Source organism: Anopheles ziemanni, chromosome 2 (assembly GCF_943734765.1).
Source record: "Anopheles ziemanni chromosome 2, idAnoZiCoDA_A2_x.2, whole genome shotgun sequence".
NCBI classification, from domain to species: domain Eukaryota; kingdom Metazoa; phylum Arthropoda; class Insecta; order Diptera; family Culicidae; genus Anopheles; species Anopheles ziemanni.
In genome coordinates this window covers 81,587,537-81,609,211 of record NC_080705.1, presented here as the reverse complement: position 1 = coordinate 81,609,211, position 21,675 = coordinate 81,587,537, and the positions used below count along the sequence as shown (strand labels likewise).

At 42.5% G+C, this 21,675-nt stretch overlaps 1 protein-coding gene across 1 annotated transcript; it reads right to left on the bottom strand.

The window, feature by feature from the left end:
• Positions 1-7,603: 7,603 nt before the first annotated feature.
• On the bottom strand, positions 7,604-20,747 carry LOC131281979 (ran-binding protein 9). The gene is made up of 9 exons (XM_058311360.1): positions 19,792-20,747; positions 10,843-11,198; positions 10,458-10,755; positions 10,219-10,373; positions 10,015-10,148; positions 9,695-9,930; positions 9,421-9,587; positions 8,028-8,139; positions 7,604-7,955 (listed from the first exon to the last, which is right to left on the bottom strand). The coding sequence occupies exons 1-9, from the start codon at positions 20,096-20,098 to the stop codon at positions 7,810-7,812; spliced, it is 1,911 nt and encodes a 636-aa protein (XP_058167343.1). The 5' UTR covers positions 20,099-20,747; the 3' UTR covers positions 7,604-7,809.
• Positions 20,748-21,675: the final 928 nt, after the last annotated feature.

Genomic DNA, 21,675 nt, shown 5'->3' with positions numbered 1-21,675 from the left:
GAAAGGACACAAAAAAAACAAATTATGAATATCAATCCATAATACAAGTAGAACATTATCGTAAGAAATTAATGTGGAAAGCTAAACAGCAGAACAAATAACAATTCTGGTCGATGATGAGAGTAAACGAAAAAAAGGTTGATGAGTGTTGAGAGATAAAAAAACTATATACTGTTGCCTAGTGCAAACGCAAATCGGGGAGAAACAGAAACTTAACACATCCTTGGTACCCGTCGGTGTAAACAAGAAAATCCTAATCCTGTTGCACCCCCCATACTCCAACTTTTCGCCGACGACGTGTTTCTACATATGCCTATCCTCGTATCGTATCAATCGATTCCTCATACGACGATCGGTTCTTCATGTCAAGTGCTAGCTCGAGAGTCGTTGTCGGTGTCGGCTGTGTTTGCTGCAGCAGAGTTCCTGTGCTGATCCAGTCATAGCAGAGATTTTAGCCGAGATAGCAGAGTCTTCTAGAAGCATCAACATCAGCACCATTAGCAGCAGCAGCAGCAGCATCTCCAGAGTCGCATCACTGCACACAACACTCATCATTTCGACAGCTGAGACTCCCAGTTCCTGCGACAAATGAATCAATATTAACAGCAGCACCAATCAACAATGACAACGGTGTGTGTGTGTGTGAATGTTCCATTTACTACAAATTGTGCTGCTGTCCAGGATTCCCGTGTTACATCGTTACGCGAGCTGCGGAAGAAGAATGTAACAAAAATCCTTTTCCCCTCCCCCCCACACCCTTTTTAAAGTCAATAATTATAAACGTAATCAGAGAGAAAAAAAACAAAAAGAAACAAAAAAAACTGTTCAAAACTTGTGTATCGTGTTGTGTATTCTATCTATAATTTACTAGTATTTGCATAGAGAACGAACGGTTGTTTGATTGTAATTATTGTACCTTGACCTAGGCTAAGTTGCCCGATGAACCAAACTTTGTTACTATGCGCCGATTATTTATATTGTTTAGTTGATTTTTTTTTCAATCTTATTTATATACTTTCTATTTTTGTATTTCATGATCGACTCGCACACATAGGAAATGATAAGATCCTGCTCTGTACGGTGATAAGTTTAATTTTTCTGTACGAACGATGTTTCTTTAAGGCTGGCCACCGAATCTCGATGCTCAATGGAGGTTTTAAACAGACAAAAAACAGTTTTGCTATGTAAAAACAAAATAGTTTGATCAGTATTGTAGCACTCACATACTTATTACCTTTTTACTTCGTCCCATTTGGTGGATAGCGAGTCCAAAACATTGTATCAATGTAAGCGAAAAACTTAGAAGATGGGAGTTACTTGTTGCTAGCGAACGAAGCAACACACGGAAGTCCTTTGTTGATGAACAACACCGCAAAAGGACTGTTGCAAAGCGGTAAAATAGTTAGCACTATGAGCTAATTATGTAGCGATTGTTGTAGAAGCTGTTAGTTAAATTGTTGCATTCGAGGAAAGGTCAAGAGCATCTCCATCGTAAGTAGATCGACAAAACGACCGAATTCGACGAACTTGTTTGTACGCGGTACCTAGAGGTTCGTTATGTGAACCTGCTTGGATACGCCGCACGTCGATTCGAAGCAGGAAAAACACTACAGAAAACGTGAAAGAATCATCCTTCAACGGTGTATATTGCCCAAAGTGTAATGGGTATAAGACTGAATCTATTTGTAAATTAAGACTGAACTAGAAGATGTTCCAGGCAGTTGTCCCCTCACTACGTGTACGCGCACAATGTCCGCAATGTTTTATGAAATTATATTCATCTGTAGGTTTGTTCTTGAACATAGTACCGATAAGAAGTACAGTAGACTCCCGATTTATTCGCGGTAAAAATAAGCCATATCCGTCGAAAGGCTACAAAATGAGGAAAAAAATCCACAAAATATCTTTCTCTTAAATAATCTCTTGAAAAACAGGTTATTAAAAAACAAGACAAGGGTACATTATTTTTATATTTTTAAACAAATCAGTCGCCAGCTTTTGGTATTTGGATTACCTATCTAAACTTACCGGTACATTTTATTGGAGCTCTTATTCTGTGCACAAGTCTCTATATAATCAAGCGTTGGACACTAAAAAATAAATTAACAATCCAACCTACTACGAACGCGGACAATCGGGATTCTACTGTGCGACCGTTCTGGCTTTTAAATGTAGTAAAAATTGATCTGCGACAAAAAGTATTTTACTTACAAACATATTAATTGCTTTACTTCTCCAAACTTCAAAGCAAGTTTCTATAGGGGCTAGAAATATAGAAAAAAACCTTAACCAAAAATTTAATTTGGTAATGTACATGCATGTGCACGACCAACAAAAGTCGTTGGCCTTCGACACATAATTTTGAAAGTGTTACAAGAACGAAAACAAAGTAGGCATATGTAAATCGTAACTCGTCGATCGACTATACTTATGTACATTGTACCTACTCGATTGTATACAGCTTTGTTTACCTAGGCAAAGTCTTTGTATTTGGGACCGATCACTATACCGGGAGCTTCTCTGCTTTCCCTTGGCTTCCCATAGTGTGGATTTAATTTTCGGTACCTTAATGTTACGAATGTTGCGAAATATGTTAACTTTATAACGGGGGAAAACGCAATTGTTAAAAAGGTTACATTATATTTCGTAAAACCAACCAAGCCATCAGGGGTGTCAAACGCAAGCTATGTTATTCATTTTAGTACAAATCTTTCTACGAGCATAGAATTTATTTCGCGGACTGAATATTTCCGGCACACCTCAATGAAGAATGAGTTAAAGGAAAGTGTGTAACAAAATGCTAGAATTTATTGATCTATAAATCTCGGTAACGTATTATCGGGTCAACAGCACCAATTATTTTCTGTTTAAAATCAGCCGCAGTATATTCATTCAAGATTAGTATCAACTGTTCCTTCCTTTGGTGATCGTGCATGAGTTGTAAGAAAATAAGGCTCACTTTTGACACCCCCGATGCGTTACGGTTGTAAATGCCAACAAAACGCTGATAATAATTTGACAAAGTAAAAACTCTGGTCGTTCGAAAGGAAGCAATTATCGTAATGGAGGTATCGAATCGAATACTGTAACGTCGCATGGGCGAGAGGCTTCTCATAGGCAAGTGAGAAAAACAAAAGCTATAAACGATCGAAAGGAATTCGACACAAGGTAAGGCATCTTTGTACGTACTGTAGATATCTCAAAAGCGTGTAGCGAACAACGACACGCGGTAGAGTCGGTTATTATTGAAAATAATTTAAGATGAACCCTTCGCAATATTGTTACCGATACTAACCAGACCTTCAAAGTAACCGTCCTATCTGACGATTTTGCCAGTGATAATTTTTAAATTTTATATCCTTTAGTCAGTAAAAATAATACGATCCTAAAGTTCTAAGTGATAGAAATATGATTTGTCCACATCCCTTTTTTGCAAAATCATTATCTGTGATAAAAATATTTAACTCAAATGAAAATAAGTCTACTCAATTTCTTGCGAAAAGGCTTTTTTTAACACGGGAACACAGTATTAAAACGAGAATATATTATTTTACGTTTTTTTTTTGTATATTTCTACATTATGCTCATCTCTTTTAAACATTTCTGCAATGAAAACGAAAACGATGTTGAAAGTAGACATTTCTGGCACAACACGTCAAAATGGGTAGAAATTGTAAATTTTATATTTATTTTGATGAAATAAGCAGTTTGCAAATAAGTCGGGCATGTCCACCTGCGCGCCACGCGTTACCCCTTAAACAAGCGGGAAAAAAAATCAATCCTACGTTAAACCAACTGGAATTATGATTTATTTATTTTTGTAACCATATGTAAACGCCAAAAGAAGAAAAAACCAATACGGCCCAAAAGAAATGAATGCCCGAAATATGTTCCTTAAAAACGGGCTGTGGGCCAATCTCCTAAACTTTGTGATATTTGGCGTAACGAGTACGTGTGAAAATGAAAAAAATATGAAAAAAAAAACAGTCGAAAAGCAGTCCAACGTGTGTGTTCATCATAAAAATAATAATTTTGAATGAAAACATAATCTGTTCTACTCTCTTTTGATCAATTCCGATCGTGACAATTGATCGCGGTGGTTTGGAGCAAACCAAATCAATACAAAACGAGACGGGGGTTGTTTTAAAATTAAAGGTTTATTTTACTTGTTTTTATTATGTTTTCTTCATCTGCTTCGTTCTGGCTCGTCCATTTCTTGTTTCTTTTCTTTTTTTTTATTCGCAACACTTCTACCACTCCTCGCTCTGCACACCGGTGTGTCCTGATTATTCACAGTGAATTTCACAAAGTTTTAACCCTAGAAATATAACCACCTCCTCTCCCCCTCGGCCTCTTACGTTTTCCAGGCGTGCGTGCGGGGGATGCTTTTCCTCAAGCACGTTCCTACAACTTTTCCGCCGGCCGTTAACATACATCTTCGTTCCTGTGTATCTTTGTTCTGTTTTCACATACGACTCAACGCCCGTACGTCCTTTTGTTTTCCACGATATTTGTCTCCCTTTCCCTACCTCATCCCTCGTTCGCCCGTTGCGGCACCCGAGATCGTGGGTACTAGTAAGCGGCTACCAGGTTCTTCCTTTTCCGGTTTCCGGTACATTCGTTTGGTTTGTGGGGCTTGGGTAAAACACGAACCTGGGGGGTACGAACCAAATTGTCGTGTCGAAATAATGGAAAGATTTTTCAACGTATGAAAATTAAGGTGTTTGAAACGGTCTGCGTTGGAAGGAAGAAAGATAAAGCGATTCAAATATACATTCTATTGTTTGCAGGACGTGAGTCTTCTTAACCATAAGGAGTCGTTCACTGCACACGTGCTCTCCTAATGCGATCTTCACTTCAAAGTAACCTATTATTCTTTCTCAAGAACTTCTGTGGTGGCGGAAAGCTACTAAACCACATATGTTTTGTTCCGGGAAACAAAATTCACGATAAGTGTTCCGGGAAAGGGCTGTTTGTGGACGATCGTCCCCTTTCTGCTTTATTGTTTGTCTGATCTATTGCTTATCATGGTGATCGTGTGGCATTGCTTCCATCCTTAACACGCTTCCCAAACCCCCGTGCTCGGTCTGTCTGGACTTACAACTAAAACTTCCTTACTATCCGTCCTAAACACTCTCGCTCTCTCTCTCCCTCCTTCCTGCACTTCTATCTCCTTGGGCTGGTGACCGAAAGAGGGTAGCATTGAACTAAATTTAGATAACAACAGTGGGTAGAGGCGGCACACAACCACTGCTGGCGCAAAGTAAAACAAAAACAACGCTAAAAGGATCCAGCTTGGGGACACAATAAATCATCCTTAACCTCCGGAAGAGCACAGAGAGAAAATACATACACAAGCGAAAAGGAAGTATAAAATACGATAAATCTATAACACGATGAAATCAATTTACACTGCTTACTTTTTCGCGATCGTTTGCCTTCTTTTTCCTCATAAAGCTCAGAAGGGCACATCGAGTGATGGGTTTTTGTTGTTTGTTCGTGCCCTCTTACAAGATTTACCGGCGGAAAAATAGACTAAACCTATTACGGAACAGGGGGAGGGTAGCAACAATGTTTTTGACTTTCTGACTGCGTTCAAAGCCGAGTTTGAGTATGTGGAAAAATGGTTGGTAACATGTATTGGGTGTGGTTTCGCTTTTTCCCTTTTTTCTGTTTTGCGATCAAACGCACCGAACAAAGGCAAACCCAAAACAAAAATTCTTCGAAATCTGCTAATATTTTTTTACAACCAACGGAAACGCGTTGAAAACGTGCAAGTTGTAGCTTTATGCATTAATCATGGTCAATGATGGTGGTGGTTGTGCCTTTCCCGCTGCTTGGAGGACATTTCGAACCATTTCTCGATGATGAGATGCTGTGGGTCGGTACCTTCCCTCGCCGCCCTCGGTAAGGTAAATTCACATACGTTTTATTATCGTTATTATTATAGTTACTTTTATTATTATCGTGTCCTCGCCTTTTTCAAGGGTGGTGCTCCTCCCTCCCTTCCACCCCCCCTGGCTCTACTTGGCGGGGGGTTGGGGTTCGTGGGTGAACCAAAATATATCTAAATCGTGGTCGTCGCTAGCTAGAGCTCGTCGTAAGTGAAAGAACTTTGGCAGTTTTTCTTACCCACAACACACGTGCCTTAGTGGAAATAATGATGGGGAACAATTGATCAACGGGTGAAGAGGGAAAATTGGTGGCGTCGGGAAATGGAGATCTACTGCTTGAGGCTAGTATATAAGCCAGCTGCGTTTGTTTTCTTCTTTTCTACCACCCCCTCGTTTCGGGAGCAACAGTTCCAAGCCGCACCTTCGATAACCCCAATTTCGTTCCCCCCGTTTAACATGCGCTTGTGATCTACACACTCAACTCTATATGCTTACGTTGTCACGATGATCGTTGTTTCATCAACGATGTTATAACAGGAAGGGAGGGAAAGAAAAAGAGAATTAAAGAGATTACTTCGCCTCGTGTTCGGAGGTTACTTTTCTAACTCAAGTCCATCTCTTATATCCTTTTATGTGGATCCTTATTCATGCAAATCTTATCACTTTTTCTCTTCTCCCCTCATTTCACCTCCCTCTCGCAGTGGTTCGGTTGTTGTTTTTCCGGTTTATCCTTTTTTGTTCTATTGTTCCGTTCCTTTTGTTTACGCTAATATTAGTACGCCTGTTGGGTGTTCTTATGTTACATTCTATTTACCATTTATTTTATATATGTTCCGCTCCGCTCGTCCTTTTGCGTTTCCTTACATTCGCTCCGCTTTTATTATCACTCACTCGTGTTCACTCACTAGACATTTTACGTTTACACCCCCACCCCACCACTACCTCCCACGAGTGATCGTTGTTGCTCTTGACCGTGGATTCTTAAGCGAGAACCTGCTGTTTCCATTGTATGCGCCTTCGGAAAAGAAGTTTCTGATAGAAGATGATAATGGTGACGGTGGTGGTGATGGCGTTGATAATGACGTTGCGTTCGTGTGTTTCCGTGGGAAAACCCTCCAAATCATCGCGCCATTTCCCCGTCCCCGAGGATTTGGAGGAAGCAGGGGAGTATCTAGAGACCGTAAGCCTCCACCATCGACACCTCCGGGATATTGGGATAGCAAACACATTCAAAAAGCGATCCAACAACAAATGGGCGCCGCCGCCGGCGTTTGTTTACTCTCTTGCGTGTGGCTTACTACTCGAAAGGGCTAAAAACTAGTTCAACTAACAACTATAAATAGTAATTTAAAAAAGATCGGGAAACCGCTTGACCGCTTTTGTTTTATTTAGCGAATCTGGCGGTCCGCGGTACGTAACAGAAAAACGAACTCTTGGTTCCATGGGGCTTCGGGGTTTTTGGGGCGTTTACTTACTTACATCCCGGCACAAACCACCACCTCACAAACAAAGGGGAAGGTGTGTGTGTATGTGTGTGTATGCTTGATGGATCGTTGGCGAATTTTAGAGCAAAACTGTCGCTGATGAATAATATCGCGCGGCCCTACGACGTCCAAGTCTCCCGGGTCTCTTGTTCACGGCAACAACGTTTTGGTTTTGGTCTTCTGCCCATCATTCGGCTCCTTCTGGCCGAGATCTACGTTCTACAGCTCCGCTCAATCGGTTCCTATTCGGCATACTAAACAACTAGTCAGATGGGATGGTAGGATAGATGAACCGTCCCGTCCGTCCGTATGATTTTGCTTTTGCACGGCACCAAGAACACAAGAAGTTGACGTGAGAGGGCAGGAGTAGAGGGAGTGGGGAGGATCACTTAGAGGTTGAAGTAAGGCGCTAACTGAAGCACCAGACGTAGTCAATGCTGCTGATGCTGAGCAAGGATGTCCTCGACGCTAACGAACGCGCACGCACCGAGCGACGAGCTCGACATCAGACGGAGCAGCTCGCAGGCATGCGCTATACACACCTCCAGCGGTGGCCGCCATGAGTAGTTCATTGATTCTGGAGGGGATGGGAGATCTTTTAGTCGTGTGTGGATGTTGATGCACGACACTTGCTCGGAACGATACTTACGTAATATGGCAGAGTTTAGAGCAGCACAGACGGCCTCACGGCGTGACGGACACAACTGCCAGCCGAGCGGACTGGCCCATGGATTCGAGTAGGCTAATAAACTAAATGCATCCTGCGGGGAAGATGATGAATCGAGCATTAACATTTGTCCATTTTGCTGCCTGTAGTTTTGGCCACCATAAAAAGCATCTTTAACATTTTGGTTTAAATAAAATATCAAACCAAACCCATTTATTAAAACTATCCCTAACTATTATTCAGATATATAAGACAAAAAAGTATCCGTACAGTATCTAATGTTTGTTATCTCAGCGGATACATGACTTCTATTCCAGCCACAATGAGTACTTAAGATTTCGATAAAGTTACTTGTGGGGTACTTTATTTCAAACAAACCTACTTAAGGCAAGAAATCAATGACAAAAAGGTATCCAAGCACCCTAACTTTCTTGACGGAAAACACCGAAGTTGTTTTAAACAAAATATCAAAGCAGGCATTATTTCAAGGTTACTAGTGTTTCAAAAGGAATAGTGGCCGCCACTTATTACAGCGTTTTACATCTCACCTAGCAACCGCGGCAGTGTATGTAGAACATTAACATTGCTAGCCTACTGTAAAGTAATTGATGTTGAATCGCCAAACCTCCAAATGGCAACACAAACGGGTAATTAGAAAATTCATCACTTTCTAGGATCTACCAGAATGAAAGTTGTCGCATGGATGTTTGTAGTAGAGACGACCAGTTGAAAGGTAAAGGATAAGGTAGGCTATGATCGCTTTTGCGCATTAGAAAACGAGCGCGAATCACAACAATCCTCGTAAAAGTATGTTTTCGACCGGTAAGTGATTTTCCCCTACTTTTACCTGCACCCTTGTCTACTACTCTTTGAATAACCTGTCAGAACAATGGAGGTGCAGAAAACATAGCTTTGCATCGACACCTCACTTTTTACTGATCTTGCTCAAAATCTAAGGGAAATGATTTCTTTAGATGAAAAACACTAAACAATTTCATAATGATCTGATTGCAACAGGCAAATAGCGACTTAAAAATATAATACTATCACCGTTACACCATTTTCCTGTTACTTGTTTAAACGACATTTACTTGTAGACATTTCTGGCTACACTTTTAGTAGCTAAAAAAATCAACGATCATATCAGAAAAATTAACGAAATGATAAAAATCATTCAATCTTTAAGAAAAATACCAATTTTAGATTTTATGACCAGTTAATTTGCTATTTTTGGTCAAGTGCCAAACTTTTAACTTGTTCACTATTGATTGAAATACTACAAAACTTTGCCTGTAATGTTTTTTTTTGTGTAAATCAGAGCGACATTCGATAAAATTTTGATAATTGGTCAACTACCCGAAGGGAAAATACTTACCTCCAACATTTTTTGATTAGTTTCATTAACACCATGCTCCTTCTCTAGACGCTGGCTCATCTGAAACAGCTCCCGCCCGAACTCCAGCATCCTCTCGACGCCCGACTTGGTCGTGGCGGCGGCCGCATTCGCCGACTTGCAGTTTGGCGATAACGACGAATCGACGTCTTCATGTATACACATATAATACGGGACAGGGAAAAATTCAACCGTTAGTTGGTTAATGGGACCGTGTCAGTCAAGCTGATCACAGGCAACGTTTTCCGCCGCTTACCCATATCCTCATCCCTGCCCGCATCGTGCCCATCCTCGTCGTCATCCTCCTCCTCTTCCTCCTCGTCCTCCACCTCCTCGACGGACTCGTGCGGATTCGTCGTTCGATTGACCGCCGGCGGTCCACCATTCTTGTACCCGTTCGTCGGGCCGCTATTGCTATGACCATTTTCCATCTCCACGTCGTTCGAGTAGTCGTCTTCGATGCAGTTGCCATTATTGTTCGGGGTGTTGTTACTGCAAAGGACGAATGAAATGAACCAGCGCATTCAGTATCTACTTGCCCCGAGGGAGGGTGTATGTGTGGTGTTGACGGCCTACCTGAGGACGTTATTTTTTAAGTATCCCTGATTGTCACCGGCGGCTTCCGGCAGAATGGTGTTACCGTTTTGATAGCTTTTTGTCGATTGTATCACCGATGTTTGCACTGGGCTCGTACGTGACGAAGGTGTACCCTGAAGATGAAACAATGGTCATGTGAAAATGAACCTACGGACATGGACAACACCACAACACTTGACTTACTAGGTCAAAGTCAGATCCATTCACCATCTCGATGAACTGCCGGCACTTTAGCATAAACAGTAGATTTTGGTTCGACTCGAGCAGTCCCGGATAGAGGCGAATGGTTTGTTCGATCGCTTGTCCCATGCGGCCGGAAAGCACTAGTTTGATGATTTCTGCGAAAAAAGAATAAATTAATCCAATTGGTCCACCACACTCACTCGCTTCGCAAAGCGCATTGGCGCAATCGTGTATATTACTTTGTCGATTTTTAATCGATGTCATGTCTTCCTGTAAAGCTTGGCCCGTCGTGCGGGCGAACGTTTCCGCCGTCGAGCTGTACCCGTGGTGGACCAGGTAGGAGGAAACCATTTTGTGCAGAATCACCGTCCAGTCGCCCTGGTCGTCCGGCAGGGGGAAGTTGTAGATCGTGGCCCGCGTGCCGGCCCGCAGCTCCTTCAGCATGTCTTCGATGTCGAACTTGAACGGCTCCTGGCCGAAGTTTGCGTCGACCACCTCGCCCGGGGTCTGCAGCCCAACCGTCGGGTATAACCGGGGCTGGGGGTTGGGAAGGGGAGAACAAGAAGGTACGTTGTTCATCAATCTGCCGTCAATTTCACAGCACCGCTTTCGACTTCCTCTTACCGGCAGATCTCTGAAGGCGATACCGAGATGGTGGCCGTTCTTGGTGTAGAAACAGGTATTGTCGACCAGATTCACGCCACAACCGATAATATCACCAGTGGTAAAGGTGGGCCCGTACGGTTGCCCGTTGCCGGACGAGCAGAAGGAGTTGCCGTCGTCGCCGTGGTAGCCGTACGACTGCTTGTCCCAGCCCGGCAGGCGGTTCATCTTGAAGTTGGTGTGCGTCAGCCCGATGCCCATGTAGCCGTCGCGGCCCTTCGAGATGATCTTCACCTCGAAGTAGTAGAGCCCGCAGGCGGCTGGGATCGGGAAGGCCGTACGCACCGACGCCGCATCCGTGTGTGATTTTCCAATTCCTGCCGAAACGAGAGAATATTTCATTAGCCACATGTTTGATTTGACATGGTTTATGGAGACCATTCCATTCCATCCTTTTTTCGATACTTTAACTGGTAGATAGTATTCTTTGACAGAAACAAATTATTTTGCACAAAAACTATTAACCTGAAGGGACCTACGTGTAAACAATTCAATTTCAGAAGAGATAAGAGTATTACTAACAGGAACGAGCAAGTGGTCTTTATATAGATTTTTTTTTATTTATCAGAATGTTTCAAGAACCCATCCAAAACAACAACTGTAGTTTAATTTCACATTCCGTATTTGAAAGACCATTTATGGATGGAACAACGGAAGGTTGGTACAACAGATTCAACAATTGAAAAGTGTTTACAGATTTTTTTACAGAATTTTTAAACAAAAATGCATTCTGTAGCATGCAGACATCTTGGCATCTTTCTCTCCTCTCAAGCATGTACTCCATACTTTGAGAACAAAACAAGTATAAGTTTCATAAATATGGATAACTAAATAATATAAACTAAATATTTCAACACTCGCGGTAAAAGGTAGAAACATTTTTTAGGCGCCTTTAAGCATGAAAGGATTATTTTCGGTTTCGATTAAGTTCAATTTAATACTAGGTTTACGGACATTTCTGATTCCAAATTAATGGGTGGATGATAAAAAATCTTATTTACTCAAAGAATAATTATTTTAGTCACACCTAGTCCGAATTGCACAACAGAAATCCTTACGTAGCAATACATTACATGCTGACAGTTTTGTTTGGACATATCACGGAGATGATAACAATAATACAAAGATTTCCGTCACAGTTTGAGATCCGTCATAATGATGGGTCCCGTAAACCTAGTATTAAACTAATAATTTTATTACACAAAATATTTGTTTTTACATCATTTAGCACCTTAAAGAAATGGTTAGGGAAGATAAGCAATGGTCAAATAACTACTCGTACACTATAATTCATCCAATGATGGTAATTTCGAAACACTTGTGATTGTTCAACCAGACAACATTATTAAAATAACCTGACTTCAATAGTTATAAACACGAGGAGACTAGACTAGTTTTTCCTTTCGTTTTTTACTTGTATTAAAATTAAAATAAACATTAAAATGTACACTAGCAGCTTAGCGGTGTTTTAAATCTCCAAACTAATAGAAAAATACCGGAGCTTTCCCTTGCACTAGATCTTATTACAAATCAACCACCAAATGCGATTAATTTCCCAGTGAAAAATATCTTCTGTCGGATAAACGCCACCCTGCTCCACCCTTCAAACCGGTTTGTGGGTGACAAAAGTGTAAAATAAAAACAAGTTAGAGCCCCAAGCCTAGGCCAGCATAACATGCGAACCCCAACGGCCAGGAGGAGCTGACTCTTTTTCGCATAAACGACGGTGCGCCATGGTGGAGTTATGCTGTTCATCGAAAGTAAGAGTTAATAATTTCGAGTACGGCTTTCAAATTGCGACTACAACATACCCGGGGGAAAGGAAGGCAGGCCTATAATAAAGCAATGCTCGCTCTCGCAATCCATACAGAAACTCACGCGACTTGCATCACATCAACAAAAACGCAGTCTTCGATGCATTCGGGTGAACGGCGGGGGGAGGAAAGAGGCCACTAGCGGAAATGGAACAGATTTCAATCGAAACCATCAGTGCTTCAGTGAGTAAAATAACCCTTCCTTCCTAGGTGGATTCTCGTTGATTTGTAATGCCTTTTTCCCAAATCGATTATCCGCCGGAATAAAGCATGCAAGGCGGTTCGTCATATCGCCAAGGTGAGTCACGACGGTGTACTGTCCCCCCCATCATGACCCTGTTGTGGCGCTTCTCTTTGGTAACTTGGCACCACTTTGCTAGAGACTTCCATTAAATGCGTCGAGTGTCGAGAGTTCGCTCCGTGGCACTTTGTCCTCGTGTCCTCCCCGTGGGGTCTCTCGTCGTGTAGGAGGTGAAGCAACCTGACTCAATTGGAGGGGGAGGACACTTCAGTGTGCTTTGCTTGCACTTTCGGCCTGGCTGTGCAATAACTTGACCATATGCACGCCGCCTCCAACAAACCAAGACGACTCTCCTCGATCAACCTCGATCGCGGACGACGCAGACCTCCTCCTCCTCCTCTAGTGCGTTTCTGTTTCAAAGTCATGGAAAATCGTTGCTAAACGGTGCTGCTGACCCACTTTTCGGCTGCGCCCCAAAGCAGTCGGCCCTGACGACGACGACGGCGACGGTTGATTCGTTTGTTCGGTTCGTTTATTTCCCTCTCCTTTGGTGGTAGTAATAATGCTGGCAGGCAGACAGGCTTTCAAATGTTCGATGTTTCTATGTTACGGTAACACATTTTGTCGTTTTCGTTAGCAAAAGAGGAAAATAACACGCGGAGAGCTGCGGCTCGTCCCACCGTCGTTCACGAGCATAGTCGGGTCTCGATCGGAGCATAGTGGAGTTCCATCAGGCAATCGTTGGCAAACGCACGTTGTTCAAGGCAGTCATAATGTTCAGCCATGGCCGCTTACGTACGCGGAAAGGCACAGCAGGTTGAGTAGTGTTTGGTTTATGTGTGGGATTAGGTTCCCGAGAGCCGTCCTCTGCTTGGCCTTTGAGAGGAAACCTGTCGGTTTGTGGTGAGACCTACAACGACGAGCGAGAGAAATCAATCGAGTGAATATCTTTCCGTAGATGTGTTTATTCCTCTTTGGAACAATAATCTATTTCCTACATTTCCAGCCAGGGCAGACGACAGATTACCAAGATCATTTATGTTTTATGACAAAAGCAATAAATTGATCATGTAAGTGTTAATGTTAAACATTCATATTATGTTGATTCTTCTTTGAAACTCTCCATGACTCACTTTCATCCTTATGCTGGTTGCCTTTAAAACAAAATTATCAAAATCCAGTATAGCAGCAGTTAATAGGACCAACTCTCTAGGCTTACCAACAACAAAGCAAAAAAATGCTTTTCATTAGACCATATGATATGAACGAAGGTTTCCTTGTAGATTTTTGGAAGTCCTCAGTAATATTAGAATGCGACGTTTGTTGATTTTCACGAGTAAGCGTCATTGGAGAGTAAATAGTGTTTTGGGGGCTTTATATACAACGAATTTCACATGTTGTGAATTGAAATTCGCAAATGCACTTATGAAAAGATTAAATTAATCACTAGAGTAAACATTTCAAAAACCAGTGGGTCAAAAGCAGCTGACAACGACAATTAAAAATTGCCTTTTTCCATTTTAATGCCATGCAAATAGCAGGTGTCTCGTGATTTTCTTTAAAACATATTTTCCTTTTTCGAAAAAAGCTGGATGATAAAAAATAAACCTTTCGATTGTAAATGATTGATATGCTCAATAACTCGGAATTGGGAATGGAAGGAAAGAACTAGTTTTAAAACATAGACGTATGCTTTTCCAAACAAGACAATGATTATATAATGACCGAAAATTGAAACAAACTTGGAACGAATAACAAGTAAAAACAAACGCTAGGTCCTATCAAAGCACGTACAAAAACCAAATAAACAAATAATCTGGGTACCATAAGGAAACATAAAAATCTTGTCCCCGAAACAACTTTCACCAGTCCTCCCGTTGGGATCAGAGGGAAGAAGAAAGTGAGTCAAAAACAAATTAAAACAAAAAAAACACCGCGTCAACAAACAACCCAGAAACGATCGGCCTCGGAGGAGCATCTCTGCGGTATCTGTTCCTTCTGTTCTGTTTTCCCCTCTGATTGGGAGATGTCGATGTTGTGCACTTGCCAAACATCGACCATGTCCTGATAGGGCAAGCTCCGCGATTGCGGACTGTAATCGAAAGTGGTGCTATTTTTTCCCTCACCCCAGCGCTCCTCTTTCTCTCTCTCGCTTTCCTGTTTCGAGTTCGTTATTTTGTCGCTAAAAAATCAGGGTAACGAACTTATTTTTCGTACTTGTTTGGTGATAAGACAAACCCAGCCAGGTCACTTAATACCCGAACGAGCGCGAGGTTCTCAATAGACACATCATAATATGACATTTAACATGCAATGATGCTGATGGACCTGACACTGTCGGATACTTCACTGAAAGCAACATCATCTGATCGCCATCGTTAACCCCCCAATCGGTACCATTGCTCTCTCTTTCTCTCTCCCTGATTTCCTTCCCACCAACAAACTGAGGGCTCTCGTATTTCCTTCAATTTGAACCACAGAACCATGGCCGATCCACACAACTCGGGATGGGAACCTTCAGCGCCGTGTTGTGCTGGCCACAGATCACAGCGTGTTTGATTACTGAACTACGGCGAGAGTAAACAAAGGCCAGACTCCCTTTTTTCGCTGCCCTGTTACCACGAGCCACGGCCAGGTAGGTATGGAGTGTGCCAACGGGGCGGGAGGCTAGCAGTGAGCGTTAATAAGGTTTCACGTGCGAGAGTACGAGATAGTTGACGGCTAGAGTCTTGGGGTCGTCATCAATCCGCGTTGTGTTCCACCCCCTGGTCCATAAGTTTCCACTTCACATCAGCTGGTTGGGTGAGTTTTCCCTTCCCTCTCCCTCAATACTCGTCTCCTCCTCCGTTCGGAGGCGACTCTATCATAATACCAAGGACAGTTCTGCGTGTATTGGGTGGGTTGGAATAGAATTTCAACCACGGAACATTGGGAAATAAAAATAATAGTAAGACACATTTCTGTTACACCCGCCCTAAACGATGGTCGAAGCTTTGTAAGATGCTTCAAAATGTGTTGGACACATAATATGAGCTTTGGGAACCAATTTTGTGGACATTTTATAATCACTTCTATCACTTCGCTTACTCACTATTTAAATCAAAGATAATTGGTTTGTACCCAGGTACAAATTTAGGAATAAATATTGATTTCGCATTCACAATAAATAAGATTACATTCTATTTTTTTTATAAATCATATACGTACGTTAATCCCAACCGAGACCGGACCCTCCCCTGCACGAGAGGACTGACTATCCACGTAAAAAGTCTCGTAAGCCCTTAACGGGGACAGGCATGACTAACAAGATCGTTTACGTCAAGAAGAAGATAAGTACGTTAATACGTTTGTAGGGGAAAAAGTTTAAATTGGCAAGTTCATTTCCATTCACATTTTCTTCGATTTTAAAACAACATTATTTGTTAGTTAGTGCCCCAGTTTTAAAGCATATTTGTGGCATCTTTAAAGGTTTAAAATTCTAACTACTTCAAAGTAAGAATTGCATGAATTGATGTTAATAAAAATATGTGCATATGTAAACATCAATAAGTTGCCCAAAAGAGGACTCATTATTTGCCGGATTTAATCAGTTTAAAACATGCATAAAATGACACCAGTAATGCATGTCCAATGGAATTTTGATACAAGATGTACAAATTCTGAAAGAAGAACCATCGAGCTAATTGAGCCACGAACACAACAATTACCAGGCAAATTAATTAAAAGTAAACGGTGAGCTAGCTCCCGCTGAAATGATTCTGCAGGTCGACTGAAAAAGGAATGGCCGTACATTTTGCATTTAAATAGGCTAATGTGCCAAATCGTGCAAACATTGGTCGCGCAATGACGCGTAATTAAAATGTGCAATTGCGTTGAAGGCTGCCCTTGTGTAGTCCGGTAGTGGTAGAAAATGCAGCGGATTTATGCTTGTCTATTTAACACTCCGATGGCGCTAAATACAAGGGAGTGTGGCTTTGTTGTGCAGATGATTCCCTTCATCGCACCAGCCCTTCAGCACTCCTTCTTCTGCTCCCGTGGTGGAGATGTTAGAATCAATGACATACAATTAAATTAAATGCGTTTACTGTGCAAAATAGATTTAAGGAAAAATAAAACCCACAGCACACCAGTGGGAGAGCATTAAAAGCCATGACGATTAAATTGTACTCTTCCGCTTTGTTTATCATAATGTAAATGATGTGCATAAACCAATGCGCACTTACAAGCGCACGCACAACAAACACAACACACACACACACACACACAGTGTAAAAGTCTCGTTTCCTTTCTCTTTGTCTCTTTCTCCACGCTCCTCAATTCTCGTTCTCTTCTTTCGACGGAGTCCAAGTGTTGTAAAATAAGTGTGACAAAGTCGAATTAGTCGAATAAATCTTTAAAACACACCTCGTCCCGTGTATACGACCCCCTTTTTTCCACCTGCTTCCGGGTCAAGGGTCCATCAAGCTGCTGATGAAGTATAGCAGCTTGTTTCGCTTTCTTATCTTTCTCGATCGCAAATCGCACATCGAAAGCAACACGAAACACAATAAAATATTGAAAGGAAAAGCACTGTAACAGCGAAGAAAGGAGGGAGGAAGTGCGCCTAGAGGGGTGGTGTAAAGTCATTTTCACGCAGTTCTGCTAAATGCGTTCCGACCGAGGACCGAGAAAAACGCACCTCAAATGTTATTCATCCCAACCAAGGGGGCCCACCCCGTTTGCATCCAACAAACACCACCTATATCATATCATCATTGCCCGTGCTCGCGATATCGTGGTCGAGTTTCAGCGAGCAACTTCTCTACGACGTCGTCGTCGTCGTCGTCGTCGCCATCATCGTGGTCGTCTTCTTTGTTGTGCCTGCCCGTTTCCTTGTTGTCTGTCGTTCGTTCAATTGCTACTGCTGCTGCTGCTGCTTCTGCTTGTTGTGCGTTTCCGATCTATGCTCGCGTTTTTTATGCTTTTGCGCGAACGATGCTGCGTGTGTGTGTGTGTGTGTATGTGTGTTTGTGTGTGCGTGGCGGTCGCTGACAAGACAGCTGACGATGTGTTCGTGTGCATCAACTGCTGTCATTTCGATTCATTGTTTTGATCGCGCGTCGAAACTCGCACCCACACACACACGCACAAGCTTGAACTAGTTCGATTCGTATGAAAAACAGAGTGCGCACATCTCGGCATCACCGTTGCGAAGGGAAAAGGGCTGTTGTGTACATTATTTGCTGCAGAGTTCGCTTTTGCTACATCGCCATCAAAACATGACAAAGAAAAAAAAGCTTCCGAAACAGGTTTACTGCTCGAACGTACTCTACATTTCGCTCAAAGCTTTTCGAGGTTTTACTCAATACACCACTGCCTGTCATCTACCCGAGGAACTTTAATCGGCCATTTTTGGAAACACTTCCTCGAACAAAGTGATTTAATTTTTTTACAAAAATGATAAAATAAAAACTTTATCCATTAACAATGGAAAAAGATTCTTTTTCGTTGGAGAGAAAATTCACAAACACACAAAAACACACACTTTCTCGTGACACATCTCATAGAACGATCCCAATTAACAGCTTTACACAACGTGTCTGAAAATAAGGAATACGTAAAGGACAAAGCAAACAATGGAGAGTGGTTAAAAATTATTTTCATTGGCAAATTTTACCATCCGGCCATTATTACCCACAAATGGAAAAATTAAAAATGGTGGCTCAATCGGTTCACCAACCGACGGTTCGACGGTTTAGCAAAAGTAAAAAAGAAATTGAACGAAATCTCTTGGGCGAAATTGTTGCCAACATGAACCATGACAATTCGTCGGACGATCAACATTACCAGTCGCCCGTGTCGTAAACGTCAAAACCTGCTGATTTCTGTTTCTTCCTGCACTTCTTTGTTCTGTCGTGCTTGAACCACCTTCTCCTCTCGTCTTCCAACTACGACGTATCATAAAGTCCCAACGCGAAATTCAGACTGTTTGCTTGTGTGCGCTGACTATTTGCGCAATCGAACGCACACAACCGAAGTGCAGCACGACACAATGCACACACACTACTGGCCGTAGATAGCAAGCACACAAACGAAGATGAGAACGCAAGAAAACAGAAAACAGAAAGTCAGTTCCATCGATGAACGACCGAATTGGACATCATGGCGCTTATTAGATACGTTATTTCTTCCTTCGTTCATGTGCACGATATTAATCTTTTGATGAAAATAATGCCCATTTTTACAACACCCTGTTTTTGCTTCAAACAGTTGTTTTACATTCGAATGCATTAAAGGTCTTGTCCAAAATTTTCTATCACTTTACTTCAATTATCTTGTTTGGGGGAAATGTTTGCCTCAGAAAATCAATGCTGCGTAGTAAGCCAGCATTCGCATAATCGAGATGTCATACTGTTAATGCTGGTAAAGTTCATCAAGTTGGCGAGCACCGAGCGAAAACCGAGGAAATCGTTCGACCAACATCGCCTCAAGGGACAAGGCAGACAAGTTGGTGTGTTCGATTTTTTTGTTATTCTCAAAGAAAATATGCACCAACCATGCAAAGGAAACAAAAGGGAAAATGCCGTGTACGCCGTTTGGTGCGGGGGAGAGAGAGTAAATTGGTGTGCTGGCTGGCTCGTGGCTCGGCGAGCAGCACGGAAAGCGAAAGACGCAAGATGGCTGTACAAGAGCAAAATAAGTAAGCACGGTCGTACTAAATTTAGATACCAAAACTGTATAAAGGATGGAATGAAGCAAGACATCGCCAGAGAGGAGCGACCGATGCAGAAGGAATAAAATAAACCTCCTTCTCGGGGTGTCCCCTCCCCGACTCGACTAAAGAAGTAGAAAAACGGTCAAACGGGCGATAAAAACCTTTGTAGTGAACACGTAGATTGTTTTGCGTTAATCCGATGGTGCTGCACTTGTCCTGCAGGCTCCAGGAGCGGGGCAGCGGATCGACCGCTTCGTTGACGTTCGGATACAGGATCTTGAGACGGTCGACTGGTCCGGCCGTGGCCGTGGCGTTCGATCCTCCGGCAGCTCCCCCAGCGGGGCAACCACTCTGGACGTTGTTTGGGTTGAACATTTTTCGTAAGGACTTCAGCGAGCTGTCGAAAGGCCGACCACCATCACTACACTTCACACTACTTGCAGCAGCGGCAGGAGCATTGTCAGCCATTTGTGGAAGGACAGAAATGAAACGGGCCCGACCGAGTGTACGGGAAACACCACCGTGGTCTAACGGGGTCTCCTCCGATACACAATTGCGAGCTCTGCACTGCACTTCTCACTACTTGGACGTACACATTCGTGCGCACACGGAAGCACACACAAGCACACTAAAACGCCACGCACACTTTGCTCGCCTTGGTTCTATTGCTCTCTGGCACTTGGTTTAGTCGCTGGTGTGTGTTTCGTGTCCCGATATGTTCAACCTCGTCGTAGTATTTGCACTTTGTTCATTGTAGTGTGTCCTCCAAATATGCGATTTCTTCGCTTCACCAATGTAGGCACACGTACAACTCGACCAGCTCACAAACACGTCGTTCGAATAGCACCCACAAGCACACGCGCGCACACACACACACTCGAGCACGGCAGTAAGGGTGATCGTCGTCCGCAACGGTTTTCCTCAATAATTTTCCAACTGGTTCGCCAATGGCCACTGCCTTCCTTCAACGCTTCGATTTCGATGGACACACGGGGTAGATCGGCAGAAATGTCGGTGATGGAGTCGCCGTAACCGATGTGCGTGGTTTCCACGTTCGCATGGAACACGACGGCACACCGTGCGAGAAAAGCTCTCACTCGTACGACTGAAACTAAAATAACGACGGTCAGTTGTTGGTCGACTGCAATGGTCTGTGGATTGTACTGTACGCCATTACGAAACGCAGGAGGCAAAAGAAACACGACCAGCGAATGTGACCAATTATCATTCGAATCAGCAGTGTACTTATTCCAGTACACTGAAGATTTCCCCCACAAAAATGGTAAGTTCACGCACGGGGGAGTTTTTCAATGCTTACTTTGTTATCGATGATACAGCTAAATTAATGAATGTTTTCTTTTCTTCCTGTGAAATCCGGAGGATGGCGACTGGCAGCAAACGCTGCGAAGATGCGCAACGACGAAAACCAATGTAACAACTGACTGCCGTTGGCAGAATCAGGATTGGGAAGATTCGAAGATTCGATCCCTTGACGGATTCTAAAGATTTGAATCCCATCTGACAGATTCCAAAGATTTGATTCGATTAAGATTCGAATCAGATTTGATTGGTTTGGGACTCGATTTGATTCGATTCTGACTTGATCCTAAACTTTTTGAATCTACTCACAATGATTTGAGTCGAAATACATAGTCACATAGCTAGTCGATCTAGAGACAATGTAATTGATTTAAGTTTACTTAAATCGAACGCTGGGTAGAATGTCCAATGGACATAGATTGAGTTTTGTGCGCGATTTGCAAGTTAGGCTCTAGAAAAATTCCTGGAACCTATTTTTTACAAAATGACTGGCTCGACACCAAGTGTGGGACAGAGATGGCACTTTACGGTAAAAAGATAAAGACTGCTGACTTGCAATTTAGGATAAAAACTGCCAATTTTCCAATAACTTTTTAGTTCCTTAACCGATTTCGACAAAAGGCCCTCTCATGAATGGTCCATTAAAAACACCCAACTTTATTGTAAGTATTTTACTACATTTTTAATATCTTTTCCAGTTTTTCTAGTGGTAGGTAATTCAATCA